The sequence below is a fragment of the Urocitellus parryii genome, chromosome 9 (assembly GCF_045843805.1).
Source record: "Urocitellus parryii isolate mUroPar1 chromosome 9, mUroPar1.hap1, whole genome shotgun sequence".
Classification (NCBI taxonomy): domain Eukaryota; kingdom Metazoa; phylum Chordata; class Mammalia; order Rodentia; family Sciuridae; genus Urocitellus; species Urocitellus parryii.
Genome location: NC_135539.1, coordinates 12,396,954 through 12,416,656, shown reverse-complemented (window position 1 = coordinate 12,416,656; position 19,703 = coordinate 12,396,954). Strand labels below are relative to the sequence as shown.

Below are 19,703 nucleotides of genomic sequence, written 5' to 3'. Positions count from 1 at the left end.
ATACATCCACTCTTTTCTGCAAAAGATTTTGCTTTGTCAGACAGAAACAAACTCCCCTAGACAAAAGAAAAATACAGCTAAGGCACAATTTCGTTGTTTTTCTGCTAAACAAAAAGAAAGAAAAGGTGCAAAAAAATGAGCAGGTAATGCAATTGGTTCTGAGAATCACATTCTACCTTGAGGAAAAGCATTCGGATGGTTAGAACTTTGATTATTGGTCAAATTTCAGATAGTTCCATCTCTCTTAAAATACTCCTTTAAATAAATAGCAAAATATCTACATCTTTCAGCCTGTGCCAAGTGGATTCTCTTTTTTAAAACTTTATTTACAGATTCTCTCTCTTTTTTTTTTTAAATCAACACATTACAAAATATTTTTTTTCTGTACAGTTTTATGCATATTATGATCTGTAACAAAATAGTTATTTTTAAAAACTATATCACCACATGTCTTTGAAAACAATGAGGGAGACAGTAATAACTTATCGAGAGGCCTCTAAAACAAGTACCCAAATCAATGCTATTGACAACGTAATATCTTAAAAAAGAAAGAGACAAGAAAGAGTACAAAGACAATGGAACTCAATTCCAGTGAATTTCCTATGAAAACCCTGGGATTGTCTTTGGCCTCCGTCAGCGCTTGTGACGGAGGGAGTCGGGAGTGGAGGCTGAAGGTGGGGAGAGGAGGGTCCCTTGGCGAACGCGACCCATCCGCTGGGACTAGTGAATACCACCACTTTCCAGGCAGGAAGGATGAAGAGAAACTCTCCTGATGGACCCTTGAGTGAAGTCCGTAAAGTCACCCAGTCCTGGGTTGGGGAAATGCCAGGAGGCCCCTGCCGGTCATCAAGCCAGTCCCCTACAGGAACACGGGGACCCGGAAGGGCTTCGGGAATCAGCTGAGGCTTAGACGAGCACCCGAGCCTTCATTGTGCCCAGAGGAAAAACATGAGGACATTTTATTTTTCCCTTTAAAGACGACAGGCGTGAGCCATTTCTATTGCACCTGCAGACTGCAAATGGAGGGCCCCGTCCAGGGAGGCCCGCCCGGAGAGCTTGGTGATGTGCCTGCTCCTGTGAGGGTGGTAGAAACTCTGGGGGAGAGGATGGTGAGCTTTCCAAAAAGAATTTTAAGGCCACATTTCAAAAAGGAGAAACCTAAGGCTTTTGGGGGTGGGGGATGAGGTTGGATGCAAGGATGTGGGGTCAGGAGGAGCAAAAGTCGGAGGAGGATGCAGAAAGGACCAAACGGCATCCGGGGTGGGTGGCAAGGGGCAGGACCGCTTCCCGGTGGTGTCCTAGGCAGAGGCAGTTGGAGTATTCCCAGCCAAGTGGGGAGAGGAGAGGCCCCTTTCTCCCTGCGGGGGACTTGGCAAGAACAGAACCAGAGACCACAGGAGGGGCCGTCACAGGTGGGGCAGGAAGGCCCTCCTCGGGTCTAAGAGGGTCCTATACAGTATCTTGTTTGCAAGGTTAAAAAAAATAATACTTCTAAGTTAGTGAAAGAGAGAGAGAGAGAGAGAGAGAGAGAGAGAGAGACAGAGAGAGAGAGACACACAGAGAAATAATTTGCATAGATCGTACATTCAGCTCCAGCAGGTTGGGACACCTTCCTTCCCCCCACCCCCAGGTAAACTTCTGAGCAGACACAATGAGGTAGCGCCTGTGGTTGACCCATGGGCAAAGTAAGGTAACTGAGGCAGAAGCTAGGGGACACCCCGTGAGCAAGCACGGCTCAGGGCGGTTTCTGAAGAAGCTTCCAGAGGTGGCAAGATGGTGGCCAAGACTTGGGATGTGGAGAGAGACTGGCTGTTTCCCACACCACCCTCTTCCCCTGGGTCCCTGCCGTTTCTGCCTGGTCTGATGGAATCCTGTGGGGCGTGGACCCAGGGGGACGAGGACCTCTGCGTGTCCACTAGGGGCAGCAGTCCAGAGCTCCAAATGGTGTTTCTGTTCCCTTCTGCACAGTGGGTCTTGGGACCAGGATTGCTGAACCGCCAGCCCTCCTCTGTGGGACCGTCTGTTTAGGAGGGGACAGAGCAGCCACGGGTCCCCGTGCCCTTCAGAATTCAGCCCCAGCGACGGCCTTTCTCCAGTGCTAGCTCTTTCCCCCTCTTCCAGCGGGAAGTGTTCACCTCATGGAGCCACTTCCCAGAGAGCAGGGATGGCTGCTAGTGCACAATTGGAAGGATGGAATTATTATTATCATTATTTTTTTGACTCACACTCGGTTTAAAAAACAAAACAAAAAAACAGCCGACATTGAAAAATCAGATTTTCTCAGAAAAATCTCGATTTCTGGCTTCCCTGAACCAAACTGGAAAATTCCGCCACACGGAGCTTTTCTTGCAGCTGGATGGGCCACATGCGTGACAGACCCTGCCCTCACCACGGCCTGGGACTCACCTCCGCGGTCTCACTCATCTCTGTCCCTGTCCTGGACCTCAGGAAGCGTCTGCGACCCTACCGCAGGGTGGGCCTGTGCTCTGGAAAGCCACCTGGGCACGCTCAAAGCTGGACCCCTTCACGGCGGTTTCCAGGACACCCACCCCGCCTCGAGATGCTGCCAGGGACCTGGTGGCCCAGACCCCCCGTGAAGCTGTTTGTGCAAGGGGCTTTTCTCATGCCCCTCATCTGGTGGCTCCTGCTCCAACCTACTCTGGACCTTCCTGATGGAGAGGTCTAGGTCCACCAGTGCCCTCCTGAATGGCAGACTAGAGAACCACATGCCCAGCAGGTGCCCAGGGTGGCAGAAACCTGACCCTAGGGGGTGCGTTGCTGGGTGGTGTGGCTCATCTTCTCTAAGCTCCTTTTGGATTTTGAAATGGACCAGGAGAACGGAGCCAGGGTTCCTGAGCCCACCAGGGAGGCTGATTTCTGAAGGGAACAAGGAGTGGCTCACCTCCTCCTGGGAGGCTTTCTGGTCCATGCAAGGCCCCTGGGAGGTGGGATTCGGGAAGCCGGCTGCCTCGGGACTCTCCCTGCCCCAGTGTGCTGGTGCGTGCTGCTGGCACAGACAGCTCCGATCCACCATCTCTCCCCTGCCTCATGGCTGACACCCAAGTCTCACCTTCCAGAGTTTTCAGAGTCCCCAGAGACCCCTGCTCCAAGCCCTTGAAATCTTCAGACAGCCTCCAAGCTGCCTGGCCAGGGGCCTCAGACAAAGAAACCGTTGTCGGGCAGGTTATCAACCCAACAACAACGACAACAACAACAACAGGAACCGACACTGTTTTCCTCCCTGGGAAAACATCTCCTTTTGGCAAACCGCACTAGGCTTTGTTTGGAATTTTTTTTTTTTTAATCAAATGTGACAGCTGCAACATTCCTCTCATGATCCCCAAACAGCGGAGACAAAAGAACACCCCGTGTGACTTCTCAGCCCCCAAAATCAGTTGCAGCGAGTGGGGAGGGAAGCCTTGGGGAGGTCCCCAGAGCAGGCCAGTGGCGGCCAGGCCTCCAGGCGTCCAGGATGGAGAGTCGGAAATGTCAGAGGGTCAGGAGGGGCCGGGTGCTGGAGTTTGTCGCCTGCTCTGTGTACCGGGGCCTGCTGGGGCTGCGTCCCTAAAGCCACCAATAATAATACTGCAGAAGAGAGTCCTGGCAGCTCAGCGAGGAGCGGGAGGAGAGCTTCCCAGCTCCAGGAACACACCGGCCTGAGGCAGAGGCTGGGGACAGAAAGAGGCCCGGTCACTGGCCCCGTGGTCCCCTGGGACTGGATGAAACCATCTAGGGACCCTCCAGGCTTTCTGAGAAAGAGGCTCGGTTCCCAGAGCCACCTGGGACCACAGCCGTCTTTCTCTGGACTCTCCTGGCTGGGGCTGACCACACCCGTCCCCCTGCCGAGAAGCCTGTTCACATCGAGGCCAGCACGCCCACTGCCCGTCCTGCAGCTGTCACTACTCTGTGCTAAGGGCAGGGGACAGGGGAAAGCCAGACGCCGGTCGTCCCCAGGGCTCCCACCCGCTGCCAGGGGACAACACCGTCTGAAGCTCTCTCCTAGTGTCCAAGGCCCCTGCTTTACTCTGAGGACAGGGAGGATGTCGGCAGACCCAGAAAGATAGAAACGGAGAGAGGGACAGACAGACAGACAGACTAGGGGGTGGCCGGGAGGGAGGGGGCCTTTCATGAAAGAAAGGCGGCTTCCATCAGGAGGACAACGTGGACAGGCTGTGACCCACAGCACTGCTGACCAGTCACGGATGGAAACACACAAATCATAAATACCTAGTGTCCCTTCTCCGTGTCCTCCGTGTCCTGCCTCGCTGGGGGGGTAGGGGCCATGTCGCAGGAGGTCGGTCGCCCAGGTGAACCGCAGAACCCGCTAGCCTAGGCCAGGGCAGGTGCCCACACCAGCTCCCCGGGGGACCCACGGGAGCGTCTGCTCCCAGGGCACCCTGTCACTCAGGAGAGGTGGGATTTGAGGAAGAAGAGGGGCCTTGGGGGACCCCCAGGGAGCTATGTCGGGGGGTGTCCTCTAGAGGGCACATGGCAAGGAGACCCTTCGAGTCTCTGGTCACTCAAGCAATTCGAATCACACTATTTTTGAACCTTGGGACCACCTTCCCGCTTTCGAGACTCAGCCTTCCCAGATGGGCCTGTCGGCGGTGGCGTGGACGAGGGGGGACATGGGGTTCCTCGGCGACTCGGAGATGCTCTTCCCTGCGAGGAGCCTGGTCCGTGCCTCTGGTCCCGCCACCCGCACGCAGCACCAGGTGTGCGATTCACAAAGGGTTGGGCGCCTGACCTCGGAACGGAAGGGCCGTGGCAGGTAGGGGGTGGGTATTGCTTTGCTGCCCAGCTCGGGAGACCTACCCAGGCAGCGCCTCGTGACTTCCCTGGCCACCGTCCCCACCATTCCCAGGTTGAAGAGCCTAAGAGGTCACGGTCTCCGTCTCCCAAAAACCAACGGCTAGGACTCGAGGCTCGTGCTCGCCAACCTCATTCCACCCCCACGACCCTGGGCGGCCGCCTCCATGGAGGGTGGCCTAGACTCATGGCCACTGGGCAGTCGCACTTCTTGGCCAGGTCCCATCCACAGGCTTTCCTGCTTCTCTATTGATCAGGGAGAACAGCTCATGCCGAGCCCATCTCCCTTGGAAAGGCCTGAGACTGTGACCTCGGTGACTGGCCACATCAGAGCTGGCCCGGGGCACTCCCAGACGAAGGAGCAGAAAGCTAAGCAGAGGGCAGCAGGAGGCCAGACCTCCCTCTGGGCAGTGCTTGTCAAACTGGGTTTTGCAGAGCCCTTGGGTTTGGAAGAGGGACCTTGAAAGATGTCCTGGGCACAGGGCTAGCCTGGCGGGCTGAGCCTGGGGAGGGGGCCTCACCCCTGGGCTTCCCAGGGGCACAGCCTGGATTTCCTCTGCGCCTGAACTTCCACCTACCAAGTCAATCCAGTTCTGCTGCTCAAAATAAAAGTGTGAGATCACTTGTGCAGGATGAGTGCAGGTCACAGGACGGGAAGGAGAGGGACCTGCAGAACTTGGGGGACCCGCCAGCAGAGGTGAGACCACCCTGGTGCCAGCCCCAGAAGCCAGCTCGCCAGGTGCAGGTTGGCTCTGCTCTGACCTCCAGACCCTTCGCCTCCTCTGTCCGATGGCCAGGAGAGCCCCGGGCACAAGGGGCACCCCAGGGCGGAAGGCCGGGGTCCCGCTGCACCAGCCCTCCGGCTGCCTTCCCGTGGAGATCACGCGGTGGCCCTCCCGTGGCCAGTGCTACCTCAGCCGGCCGTCGGGTTTGACGGCCCCCAGCTCTGACTTGGGGTCGGGGCTGAAGGAGCTCCAGGCTGTCTGGCTGCAGGTCTGCATCACGGGGCAGGCGGTGGGGCCTGTGGCGCAGACGTCCATGGCGGTCCACATCCCGCCCACCAGCGAGTCCAGCCAGCCCTCCAGCGCTGCGCCCGTGGAGGCGGCGTGGCGGGCAGCCTGCTCGACCTGGGCGGGGCTGATGGGCAGGCTGAGGACGGGGTTCAGGCTCTGGAAGCTCTGCTCCATGTAGGCACTGCGGGGGGGTCCGTTGTGCAGCTTCAGCGCCTCCTCTGCAAGCCAAAGGGAACCGTGAGTCCAGGAGCCGCCGACTGGACACCTGCCTCGGGGCACCTGGCACGGGGGGGGGGGCACTGGGCAGCATCTAGGTAACTCCTGTGACCATCTCACGGGAAGTGCTTGAGCAGTCCCATTGGACAGGTGGAAGTGCCCTTCAGGGACATGGCCCACTTAATGCAGGGCACCCTCCACCTGGGATTCAGTGGGCCTATGTTTATGGGTTAGTGGCCTCTCGTTCACTCCTTCAACACAGGTGGGATTTTTTGGTTTTTTTTGAATTTTGTTTTTGGTACCAGAATTGAACCCCAAGGGCACTTAACCACAGAGTCCTATCCCCAGCCCTATTTTGTATTTTATTTAGATTCAGGGTCTCACTGAGTTGCTCAGCGCCTCGCTGTTGCTCAGGCTGCCTTTGAACTCGAGATCCTCCTGCCTCAGGCTCCTGACAGGCACTTAAAAACAGATGTTTTTAAGCATCTACTTTGTGCAGAACATTCACTCAACACTTACTAAACATCTCTTATCTGCAAGGCATTGATTGATTGACTGATCGGATAGAGATACAATAAATGCCTCTTACTCCGGGTACCGGCTGCCTTCTGGGTGGCGGGATGAACCAGAGAGAGGGGTGATGTTACGGTGGCAGCAACAACCACCAAATGAACAATTAGGTAAACGAGGTCATTTCAGGCAGAGATAAAGGTCATGAGGACCATAACAGGGTACGGGGTCACAGTCGACTCCAGACAGCCCGAGGGCCGGATCCAGCCCACCGTGGGTGTTTATAAATAAAGTTTTATTAGAACACAGCCACGCCCACTTGCTCACAGATCATTTGTGGCTGCTTTTGTGCCACCCTAGCAGAGGTGAGTTGGGACAGAGGCTGTTGGGCCTGAAAAGCTGAACGTATTTTACTCCCTGCCTGCGCCCTTTAGGGGAAGACTGTGCTGAGCCCCTGGTGTCTACCCACATGGGGGTGGGTGGGAGAGACCTCCCCCGGGAGGTGACGTCTGAGCAGAGTGCAGATCAGTGTGCAGGAAGGGGGCAGCTCAAGATTCTGGGGAAGAACTTCCGAGTAGAGAGAACAGCCGGGGCGCAACCTAACTGAGCACCTCCCTCTGGGCACAGAGGTCCCAGGTATCAGAGCCAGGGTTGAACCCGGGTGTGGACCTCAGATCCCGGGCTGCCGCCTGCCCACCCCTGACTCTGGATACACCAGGCATTGCTCAGTGGAAGGTGCTGGTGTGTGAGCTCCCCTGGGAAGCAGGGCATTTGAGCCAGAGGGTGGGTGGAGGGGAACGTCCTTGTGATAACTCCACTTTGTTGAGCACCTACTGCGCGCCAACTGTTCTGTGAAGTGCTTCATGCAAGAGCCCAGATGTGACAATCTTGTCTGAGTCCCCACATGCCACAAACTGGGTGTGTGGCTTCTGACTTGGACTCCTGGTGCCTCCGTTTCCTCCACCGTGGAAGGAAGAGGGCACTCACGTCTCCCTCAGCTCTCTCTTGTTTGTGAGGATTCACTAGGCTGGCTGGGAGACAGTGCTCAAAGTGGCACCTGGCTCATATTCCACGCTAGGATTATTACTGTGGGTTTTTTGTTAGTCTGCGATCCTCCCATGCACAAGCTGGGTGTTCCTGTCTTGAAGAAGTTCACATTCGTGGCCTGTTTTGGAGCCAATGACAAGAACACATCTTTCTGAAAAAGTGTTGGCCAGTGAGGCTGGCGAGTTTTGTTCCACCAGTCGGGTTTGTATAGCATGATGGCTAGGATCAGAAGACACCTCCTTATGAGACAGCACCGTGCTCAGAAGACAATGCTTCCTTTGTGCTTACCAAGAGCTGTCCCCACTAAGGTAACCAGGAGAGCCTGCGACAGCATGCCACTTTCTTCTAATAGGTGGGTCCTGAGCGGGGAAGGAGGAAACAGAAAGACCCTCGGCCTGCCTCATTTCTAAAAGCAACGAGAATACTAGCTGAATTCAGAACATGCATCGACCTTGGCCAACACAGACAGGAACGCCATTCCTTCCATTCTAAATGCCCTGGGGAGCCGGAGGGGAAAGAGGAGAGAGACCAGGACGCACTGAGCATATGCTGGAAGCTGCTGTGCTTATAAATCTGGTCCTAGCTCACTTCTCAGATTGGCAGACAGGGTGGGCAGTGCCAGCACCACTTGCCAGGAGAACAGAGCCTTCTGTCTTTGGTGCTTTCCACCAAGTTCTCTAACACTGGGAGGCGGTGGGGTGTCCAGACTGACCAGGGGCAGCACATTCCAAGCGAAAGGAGCAGCTAGCGAATGCGCAAATGTTGGAAATGCAAATCGTGGTGGATGCAAGAAACCCTTATGAAAAATGAGGTTAATGTGGGGAACGCGGTTACAGTACCAGCTCATGATTCTCGCCTCTATAATTAAATTTGCCTCAATTCCACCTCATCAGATTTCTTGAGATTACTGGGGACGCATCAATAGCAAATTACTCATGATGAATCATTTTACAAATTGGATGGCTCCTACCTTCGTGTTCCCTGTCGTGAGAACATCGCTAACACCTACGATCACCGACACCAGGGGTCTGCTCCCGGTGGGGGAAGACAACCCCTAGGTCTTCCTGGGACCGGGGATGAAGAGCTCTGCCTTCCTCAGAAATTCCAGCAGAAAACATTGGAAAGACCAGGGTCACAGTGCACGGCCCGGCTGTCCCGGGGTGGGAGAGTTCGAGGACATTTCTGATGGGCTGTCCCATCAGAATGCACACAGGAGGATGCTGATCACATCCTTCACCTCCACATCTGGCTCTGAGGACCCTGAGGGGTGCCAGGAGTGCAGCTAATCAACAGGGCGCTTGATTCTCCACTCTGCCACGGTAGCCCAGAGCAGAAACACGCACCGTACAAATGGATGGGTGTGGCTGTGTTTTTAGTTTGTTCCAATTAGTTATCCGTGGCTGTATTCTTATAAAAGTATCCTTACAAAACCACATCGTGTTTGGCCTGGGGCCTTGTGCTTGCCCACCTCCGATGTACGGATTTCCTTATAGATTCCGAACATGAGTACTTTTTGAAAGCAAATATCTTCCACCAGGGGGGTGGTTTCTGTTTTTACTGAAGGTATTATATTTTTGATGAATAGAATTCCTATGTTAATTATTGTTTTCTAAACAGCCAATAAGACGTGCTGAAACCTAATATCTCCCCGGGCTCATCTCCCGTTTGTCATAAACACGCTCAGACCTCCTGAAGTCAACGGGGAGGGGACCTAATAAATAGGTACCGGGAGGGAATTCCGTGGGGCCCTAGGACAGACAAGTAGGAGAGACTGGGGAAAAGAGGAGAGGAGGACTTTAAGTGGCTGTCCCGTGCCCCGTGCCAGAGCATGCTCTCTGCCAAGGAGAAGGACCTGCCAGGGACTCTCTCCCCCGAGGGGACACTGGAACACTCACCTGGTTTGATGGGCTGCCTGTTTGAGAAGGTCAGAGGTGCAACAAGGAATTTGGTTTCTGCAACCGGCACCCAGTGGTGGAGAATTTTCACTGTCCAGACCCCGGGCCTCAGGGGCAAGTTCAAAGGGGGCTTGTAGTGGGTGAACTCGGCGGTGGACTCAATCAGGATGTCGTAGGTGGCTGCGATGACATTGACAGGATCCACCCAGATGACGGTCACGGTCACGTTGGGCCCCTTCCCCCACTTCTGCATTCCCACTGGCTCGTCCATGGGCCCCAGGAGACTCCCGAAGTTGCGGAACAGCCGCTCCTTGGCGTCCCAGTCGGTGCCGACCTGGAACGGGAGAGCGAGTCCTGAGGCCGCTGGTGACCCTGGGGGCTGGGTCCCAGAAGGACCTAGCATCCTGGGTAGGTTTCATGGACCCATTTCAGACGAGGAGACCGAGGCGCTGAAAGTCACCTACTCCAGCCTGCACAGCTGGTCAGCAGATGTGAGCCCTGCCTGGGGATCCCAGGGCCTGCGGTCCTCTCATGAAACCTTGGGGCCTCCTGGGCTCCGTACATGGAATATGCTTTGAAATCAGTCCCCTCAAACAGGCACTAAACACACGCATGAATGAATACCTACTTTCAAGACATTCCCCAAATTCACACCAAGCCACTCCATGGGTGTGGCTGGTTTCTCCTGGGTCATGGGTTTTCCAAACTGCAGGCAGCTAGTTCCTGTAGTGTTCGAGAGGGGAACTCGGGCTTCAGAGCCCCCCTAGCCTGGCCTGCCCTCCGCCTCCACCTTCCCATCACCCCCGCTCGCCTGTTTCAGACCTTCAGATCCATCAGGCCTGTTCCCACCTGGGTCCCCACTCCACCTGTCCAGCCTGCAATGCCATCACCTCCCAGCACAGCTGGCCCTTCACTTCCGAGGTCGCCTGGCACCCTCTCTGACCCCCAGATCTAGAATGGCCCTCGGTCACTGTCACTGCTGCTGCTGATCTGCTGAGCATGACCCACCAGCGGCCGTCATTCCCTCCCACCCCTTGTACCAGAGGCCTCCTGTGAACAGCCTTCCTTATTTGACTTTCTCTGCTTTCTTGGTGCCTATTATATTACTGGGCTCGGCACACAGCAAGCGCTTAAGCAATGTCTGTCTGATCAAGTGAATGACTTGACAAGAACAGGGACTAACTGCCTCGATGGCCAGCCCTGAACTCCTCGGCTATTTCAGATCACATTAAATGAGGGGTTTTCTGACTTGGAAAAAAAAAAGTGTCCATCTCCCTGGTGAGGATCTATCTGCCGATGGCACCGGGGCACATTGGTGGCAGAGGACCAGCCAGCACCCCAGCGTCTGCGCGTGTCGCAGGTCGAGGGGGAGGTGTGCCCGGATGCACCCTCCTGGAGAAGAGCTCGGGTGCCAACAGGGGCTGACCGAGGTCCTCCTTGGCCTTGCCTGGAGTCACTGTCCACTCTCCACCCAGGACACGGAGCTGGGCGGCTAGTACACACGGAGGGCTTAAGGCACCAGGGACCGTCTGGGGCATCGATTCCTCCCGTGTTTCCGAATCCAGAAAGGGGAGGGCCTGTCGGTGTCCTCTAGCTCAGAAGTACGTGACGTGCCATGGGCAGAAGCGCAGGGGCCGCCAGGGTGGCACCGGGGGCTGCAGTTCTCCCGATGCTCTCAGGGGCCGGGTCCCTTCACTCACTCACCCGCACGCACACTCCAGCCAGGAGCCCCGACCCCCTGGGTGGCTGGCGCACACGCAGGGTCAGTGCAGCTTTCCACCGGCTTCCGTGGACCAGGGGCGAAGCTTGAGCTGGGGGAGGGGCGGGGCCACGGGTGGACGTCCCCCCAGACTTGAGAAAGCCCCACCCCTCGCTGGTCTGGCCAGGGCCTGCCCCGCCCCCTCTCCTCCCTGGCCCTCACCCCAGGCGCTGTGCAGGGCTCTCGGCCTCTCGGGCCAGGGTCCTAGGGCTCTCCGAGGCACAGGCTTCCTATCCTGCCAGCTCCAGACTGCAGCCTGGGGGCTGCTCCTGCTCAGAAGCTCTTCCCCGTGGGAGGCACCTGGTGAGAGGAGGCCTCTGGGCCCTGCAGCGCGCGCAGGAGGCCGGGACTTCTCGCACTCCTCACCGCTGCGCCTCAGAGCCCAGCAGAGTGCAGGAGACCCTCCCATCCGCCTGTCAATCATCGGTCTTCAGTCCATCTACTCCCTATCAATTATCCATTTCTCACCTATACATCTCACGTGGATGTCTACCTTATCTATTATCTCTCTACCTATCCACAATCCATCAATCATACGACTGTCCGTTACGTCTCGGTGTTGAACTTGAACGCATGCTGAATGCACAGGGCTGAGGACCCGGCTTCCCCGGGCACCCAGGCTCTCCACGCCGACCTTCCAACAGACTGAAGGATGAACTGTCACAGAACCACCTCGAGATCACACAGAGAAAGGGATTTGTGATCAGACAGGGGCTGTGGGGACCCTGGAGAGCACTGTCCCCAGCTCACCACAGAAATGGAAATGAACCGTTGCCTGAAATCTGAGTTCTAAAGACAAGAGAAGGCAGGCAGGTGTTGGGGAGCAGCTGACTGAATCTCTGCGTCTTGCTCCTAGGTTGAGAAGGGGGGCGGGGTCAGTCTAAGAAGGAGCCCACTATGGTCCCATCCGCTGTGACCTCTGAGATCTAGGGAGCCTCAGTGTGGAAATCCACAGCCATTCCCTGCAAAAGCATCAACTGCCCCAATTTAAATACCGCTTCAGACCTAACATGCTGTTCCCCAGCTGCCAATCCCAATCCAAAGCTCCCCATCTGGACCTTTCCCTGTTGCCTCTTGAGGCCTGGCTTCTGCCATTCTCCCCCTCACTGTGCTCTGGCCACACTGGCCTGGCTGCCCGTGGGGTATGCCACACTCCTTCTGAACCTCAGGGCCTTTGTACCTGCTCTTTCCCCTCTGTCTTGTGCCAGGACCGTTCCAGATCTGCCCATCTGAGAATCTCCTTTACAGATTTCAGCTCTACATTTTTCTCTTTTGAAGAGCCTTGTGGAATGAACCACCCTCTGGGAGGTGATCCCCATCAACCTCCCAAGTCCTCAGCAGTCCCACGAATGAAGTCTTATTTTATCTGTGACACTTGTCATTAGCTGAGCAGCTTCTGTTCTTTTATTCTCTCTCTCGCTGGCTGTCTGCCCCCCTAGACTGCATTTTATGACAATAAGGGCCTCATCTGTCTGGCTCACTGCTGTCCCTCGGGAGTCTAGCACGCTGCTGCTGGTGGCCTGGAGAAAGATTAGGCATCTCTTCTCCAAGCCAACAGCACGGGATTCTCACGGACTGGAGAAATGTGACACTGGCCACCTGCAACAAGCCAGACCCGGACGCCAGGCCAGGCCCCAGTGCTACTGCCAGGGAGCCTCTCTGTAGCTCAGGGCTGGAGCACTCACTGAGCGCGTGCAAGGTCCCAGGTTCTATCCCCAGAACTGCAAAAAAATTTTAAAAAATACCACAAAACATAAATAACACGAGAAAACTTTAAAAATTCAAGATTAGGACTTCGTGGGTCCCATGTCATTATTTCTGCCGGTGATCTTGGTGGCTCCTCTCCAACGCTACCGGACCTACCCAGGAACCCTTGCAGATCACTAGCCGTGGAGTGGCCAACATCGTTTGTCACTGCCGGAGGGACCTAGTCATCCAACCACAGGCTGATAAACAGGGAGAGCCCAGACGCCAGGCATCCATCTCTTTAATGGGACATTAATGTCTTCAATGGGCCACGTGGGCCCCCAGCCCAGGATCCAACTGGGGCAGCGTTTAATTACCCCCTGACTCACCAGTAATTTATTATGTTCAAATCCAGCCAATCCATTTGGAGCCTGAGTTGAAAACGTGGGCCTAACAAGAAAGTCACCCGTGCCTGTTTGACATGGGGACATACTGAGAGGGGGACAGGACAGCAAGGCACGGCCACAGTGGGCTGGGGGAGGACCAGGAGGTGAAACCCCACCTCCATCACACCCCAGTCCTTCAGGCTCTTCGTATTCTAGATTCAGATTCTTCATCCTTAACCCCGTGGCCAGGGTCCTGCACCCGCCTGAGCTTCGTACTGACCTGGGGAGGACAGACGTTGGATGCTGGGGTTCCCGGGGGTCACACCACCCTCCCTTCCAGCATCGCTACCCACGGGCTTTGGCCCATTCCTTCAGAAATCACATTCGGCATCTGTAAGTGGCTGGCGCTCTCCTACAGATGATGTACGTGGGGACACGGCAGGGAACAGGAGGGTAGCGGATCGGCTCTCTTGTGGTCAATCAATAAATGATCTGATAGATCAACAAGGAGCGTCACCTGGCAAATACCAAGAGACGGACAGTTCCACAGGGAGGAGTCGGGTGGGTAATGTAGCCACTGCCGCCCGAGGAGGTGGCCAGGGAGGCCATTCTGAGGGGACACTGTTTGGATCTAGATTGGAATGACTGAGAAAGAAACCAGGCAACCCCGGGACTGTGTTCCAGGCTGGGGATGAGCCTGCACCAAGTCTGAGGCCAGAACAAGTGTGGTGTGTTTGGTAAAGGCACAGAAGCGTGAGCAGGGAGGAGAGCAGCACTGGCCAAGGCTGGACAAGAAAACAGGCTGGGCCCCATGGGGCCTTCTGGGCCTGGAGGCAGGGCCGGGGGTGAGGATGATGCTGGTGAACCCGCATCCCCAGCCAGAGAAGTAACTAAAGGCTGATGCTGTTGTGGGAGGGGAGACTGCATTTTATGGACCCACGATCCATGCATCAGTCCATCTGTCCATGCCTCGGCCATGCATCCATCCATCCACCATCCGTCTACTCATCCATGCATCCATCTATCCATTCATCATCCACCATCCATTATTCATCCATCCACCCACCCACCCATCCATCATCATTCATCCTTCCACCCATCCATCCATCCATCCCCATCTATCTATCCATCCATCCATCCACCCGTCCATCCACCATCCATCTACTCATTCATGCATCCATCTATCCATTTACCATCCACCACCCACCATCCATTATTCATCAATCCATCCACCCACCGGCATCATTCATCCTTCCACCCATCCATCCATCCACCACCCATGTCCTCATCCATCCATCCACCCATCTATCCATCCATCCATATACCTCATCCATCCATCCTCCCACCTGCCCATCCATCCATACATCCACCCACCCACCCACCCATCCATTCATTCATCCTTCCACCCATCCATCCATTCATCCTTTCACCCATCCATCCATCCATCCATCTATCCATCTACTCATCTATCCATCCATCCATCCATCCATCCATCCATCCATCCATCCATCCATCCACTACTGTAGCCAAAGACTGATCTAGTGCTCACTTGCAGTCATTCCTATGCTAGGACCTGGGGTGGCATAAACACAATTAAACATAGTGTCTGTGGCCAGAGACCTGGGATCAACTTTGAGCTCTTCCACTTCCTAGCTATGATCCAGAAAACCACTGGATCTCCATCTGCCTTAATTCCCCATCTGTAAGATGGTGTTCATGAGACTGTGTCCTTAGGAAGCTGGGTTGTTACGGGCATCCTATGAACACAGGTTTAGAAGGAGTCCCTGGCTAGGACGAAACAAAGTCCCTGGCTCTAGTGTCCGGGGCTGCACAGTCTCACAGATGTGAGCTCATCTCTAGAGTCTGCAAATCCCTTCCTCCTCTTCTCCAGCTGCAAGCATCCAAATGGGGCAGAGCTCCCGGCCAGGGGGGTTGCCAAACCCCCAGGGTGACCGAGTCTGGCCTCTTACCTCAGAGAACTGCAGCCTCCCGAAGTCGCTGGGGGGGCTTGCAATCTTGAAGACTTTCTTTGGCATCACCCACGTCTCCAGGGTCTCAAGTTTGCTCACAGCCAGATTGGTAGCATGGTGCTTGACCAGAAAGCCCTGGAAGCGGTCAGCGAGGAAGTAGAGGTGGACAGATGCTGGGTGGCCCATTGGGTAGTACCTGAAAACACAGGCGATCGTGGGCCAGGGCCGGAGGCGTGTGGCATCGTCCCAACCCCCGCCACCCAAGCCCCACGAGCCTGTTCCTGAAATAGACCCCATTTACCCGGCACTTGGCGGGTTCTTTGCGCCAGTCTGGAAGCTGCTCCCTGTGCAGCTATGATGTCAGTGACTATGAATAACTTTTTTGCTGAGTTATAAATGTGAAACGTGCTGACTACAGGGAAGTCAAATCAAGAAAATAAAATTACTACTTTTGATGCCTCTTCCCATAAATAACGTCGATTCCGATATTTACTGAGTGCTGGGGCTGGGAGCGGCAATGGTGTGCAAACACGACTCCTCATGCATTTCCCTGCAGCCCACTCTTCTATGCATATATTTGCATAAATATTGCATCATGGAGATCGTAATGTACACACTGGCTGTATCCTGCTTTGGCTCCACAGGATTTCCTGAGCATATTTTTTTTCTTTTCTTTCTTTCTTTTTTTTTTTTTTTTAAGTCTCTGAAAACAAGAATGTGTACATGTGTTGTGCGATGCAAAGGTTTTCACTGGGTGGAGCACAGATTTTAGAGTCAGTCCCCATTGATGAGCCATAAATTTTTTTTCTATTCCAAATAAAGCTGCATTCGTCATTCTTGAGCCAAAAAAAAAAAAAAATCATGTTTTGGAACCTCTCTGTCTCTCTCTCTGTCTCTCTCTCTCTCTCTTTCTCTCCCTCTCTCTCTCTCTCTCTCTCCATCTCAAGGGTCTCTGTAAGGTCTGACTTTATCAGAAATACCAATTTATACCCTCATTGCTCCTTGCCTCTGATGCTGTGCTGCTTCTTTAAAAATTATTGCCACTCTGAGACTCCTATGCACGCAAATGCATACACAAGCTTGCAGAAGTAGCTTGTTTAAAACACACACATCTTTGATCCGCTGAGGCCCGCTGGCTGGAGGGGTCAGGGAAGCTACTAAGCAGAGATGCCCAGAGGACAGGAGGGAGCAGGGAGCGGAGACGGGCCACGCTCGGGCGGCTCGGCTCCCCGTTCTTCCCTCCTACTTGGACAGAATAAAGCTCCTGCTCCTGCAACCAACGTTTAAATTGCACGGCACGAGGAGGATGCTGGTGGCTTCTTAATAATAGCAGTCCACAAATCACTGTCCCCGCTCGGCTAAATGCAGGCTTCCCTCGGGTTCCGATCTGGAGTTTTAAGTCTTTATGTCCAATGATGGCCGCGGGGGGGAAGCCGCCTTCCCGTGTGGATGCCGCTCCCGAGATCACCGCCTTGTTCCTGGGATGCCTCTGGGTTTGCACAAGCCGCCTGCGTGCCCTTGGGAGGCTGGGTGTTCATGGCTCATGCCAGCTTCAGGTGCAGATGCCGCTAGGGGAAGGCTGCAGCCAAGTCTAGGCGGGAGCTTCTAAGAGGATGGAAATAGTTTATATCTGTTCTGTCCAGTATGGTAGCCGCTGGCCATGTGTGACGACTGAGCACTGGAAATGGGGCTAGTTGTCACTGAGGACATGCATTTTTAATTTTATATGAATTTTTTTGGGGGGAGGTACCAGGGATTGAACTCAGGGGCACTCAACCACTGAGCCCCATCCCCAGCCCTAGTTTGTATTTTATTTAGAGACAGGGTCTCACTGAGTTGCTTGGTGTCTCACTTTCGAGAAGGCTGGCTTGGAACTAGTGATCCTCCTGCCTCAGCCTCCCAAGCCGCTGGGATGATAGGCGTGCGCCACTGCACCTGCCTAATTTGATTTGATTTCAATGTAAACAGCCACTGTGGCTCTGACTCCGTCATGGGTGGCATAGATGGAGTCCTGGAAGTCTGTGGTCACCTGCACCAATGTCCCAAAGGTCCCTCAGCCTCTTGTATCCAGGTGACATTGCCGGCTTCCTTGCACCAGGGGGACAGGTCATTTTCCCACCTCTTGAGTTTGCTTTGGCAGGTGGCGGGAGGGGTGTCAGGCCTGTCCCCAGCCAGGCCTCCCGAAGTCTCCTGTGCTTCCTTGCTCTTGAGTAACCACCGCGAGAGCGCGCCTGAGCTAGCCTGCTGGAGGGCGGGACATGGGACCGCAGCCACTGCGGGTGTCCCAGCCGAGGCCGGCCTGGGTCAATCAGCCAGCGATTCCCAGCCAAGAGCCACAGAGCCACCCTACGGACCCGGAGCCAACTGAGGACGAAGGAGTGTGTTGTCCAGCCCCGATCAGGGAAACTGCCAGGCTGATCCACAGACCAGAGCTCCAGGAAATGCTTATCACTGCAGAACACGGACCACTTGTTCACGTGGCTGCTGTTTGATCCATGAACATGCACGGTCAGAGTTTGCTCTGGAAGGTGGGGGCCCTGGAGGGAGGCAGAAAGGCAGGAGGGCTTTGCCTTGGGGGGTCAAAAGAGGGAAGTGTTTGCAGAAGAGCGGTCGCCCGTGTTGAGCGCTGATCAAGGTCAAGAGAACCATCAAGGTCGGGTTCCCTACACACCTAGGCAGCTCTCCCACTCCTCCCTCCCCTTCTTTCTACCATGGAACCCTCTTGTCTCTCCTCGCCAAACTTCTTACCTGGGCTATGAAGCCCTGCCTCTTTCTCTAGCCTTGGTTTCCTTCCCTCTGCTCCAAATCCACCACCTTCGAGCCACTGGCAGCTTATTTTGAATTCTTGAACAGAAGTTCCTTTCTGCCTCGGGGCCTTTGCACAGGATATTCTGTCTGCTGGGAATGCTCTCCTGCTGTTAAGTGCGCGGCTGGCTGGCTCTGTCTTACGTGATGGAGAGATCGTCCTTGTCTGCAGAACCCTAAGACACTAACTCATCACTGTCTCATGACTATTTTCATTCTTGGCAGAACAGCTATTTATTTCTATTTATGTGTGTTTTGCAGGATGGAACTCAGAGCTTTGCACATGCCAGGAAAGTGCTCCACCGCTGAGCTACCTCCCACTCCTGCAGGGTTTATTCTAATTGATTTGCTCCCGTTTGCTGGTGCTCCTAGAAAGGTTTCTCTAGAACCTTCTGAGGTACATCTAGGGAACAGGTAACCTGAAACAGAGCACAAAGCTCTGCGGGGCCTCCTCTTCACGTATTTGATACTTAGGTAATTAAAAAGGTTAGTTTTCTAAGAGTCAGAATCAAGAGGCAATGCAAGAGCCCGTAGGATACCACAGATGCATGCGTGTTTTGGGCCCAAGGTATTTTATTTCCCTTATTTAATTAGGAGAGTGACATAAAAATCTGGATTTCTGATTTCCCTTGAAAACTCAGGAGACGGCTTCGCAGCTCCAACTCTGCGTGGCAGCGGACTGTATGGAGCTTGCCCTGACTCATTCGCAGGCTCCTCTTCCTAAACACAGGGCTTTGCCCACTGCGGGGCATGGAGGTCCCATCAGAATAAAAAATGAGGTAGAAGCCAAAGGATTCCAGGCCCGAGGCAGCTCGGTGGTTCCCTTCATCCCAGAACACGCACCGGGTGGACATCTCAACGAGGCTCAATAAATCGGGGTGTCTTCTGCCATGTCCCGTCGGGCGCTTATCTTGTACATTCTAGGAAGCTCCTGGTTGAAACTGCTCCTGGGTGACTCTCGGCTCCCAGGGGTGCCCACAGCACCGGGCACCGGGGATCCATTCTGTGGCTCAGGGATGTGGACTCTGCCCCAGGCGTGCTGGAGGGGAAGTCACGGTCTCCATGACCTTGAGCCAGGGCACTGTGGCACTGCAGCCACACACAAAGGGGACGTTGGAAGTGAAGTCCCCAAACTTGCTGCTCCAGAGACGTGGGGGGTGGGGCTATCATGCGAAGCCCTTATAGAAGCTTCCCAGGGGAGGTGGCACCTGGGTGGCCCTGATGACTGGGCAAAGGTCGGCAATGCAGTGACAGCGAGGTCACTGGGTCAGCCGTGAGTGGCTCATGTAGCCAGTGACCACTGCACACCACACAGCAGGGTCAGGCTGACCAATTTCCACCGCTTGCTATAAGGGCACCTAGAACAGCAGCCAGGAACAGGAGTGAGCATCTCGTATGTGAAACTGTCGACCTAAGACAATATGCGATGGCTCCTGAGGTGGGTTTTCAATCATTTTCTACTTTAAACGTCACAGTACCATCTGGGGAATGATGATGATGATTCTCATTGTACAGAAGAAGACACTGAGGGTCAGAGAGGTTCATGACTTGCCTGAGGTCAACAGCTAGTAAATAAAGGTGAGTTCACAGTGCAGGTCCTGGGCTCC

General features: G+C 54.8%; 1 protein-coding gene across 3 annotated transcripts in view; it reads right to left on the bottom strand.

The window, feature by feature from the left end:
* Positions 1–764: 764 nt before the first annotated feature.
* Xylt1 (xylosyltransferase 1) overlaps positions 765–19,703 on the bottom strand; it is a 231,645-nt gene continuing 212,706 nt past the window's right edge. For all 3 annotated transcript variants that reach the window (XM_026402456.2, XM_077802356.1, XM_077802357.1), the window contains exons 10-12: positions 15,292–15,487; positions 9,491–9,824; positions 765–6,040 (exon numbers count right to left, since the gene is read on the bottom strand). In XM_026402456.2, the coding sequence (XP_026258241.2) occupies positions 5,718–6,040; positions 9,491–9,824; positions 15,292–15,487 (853 nt within the window). In that variant the 3' untranslated portion in view covers positions 765–5,717. The remainder of the gene's footprint in view (positions 6,041–9,490; positions 9,825–15,291; positions 15,488–19,703) is intronic.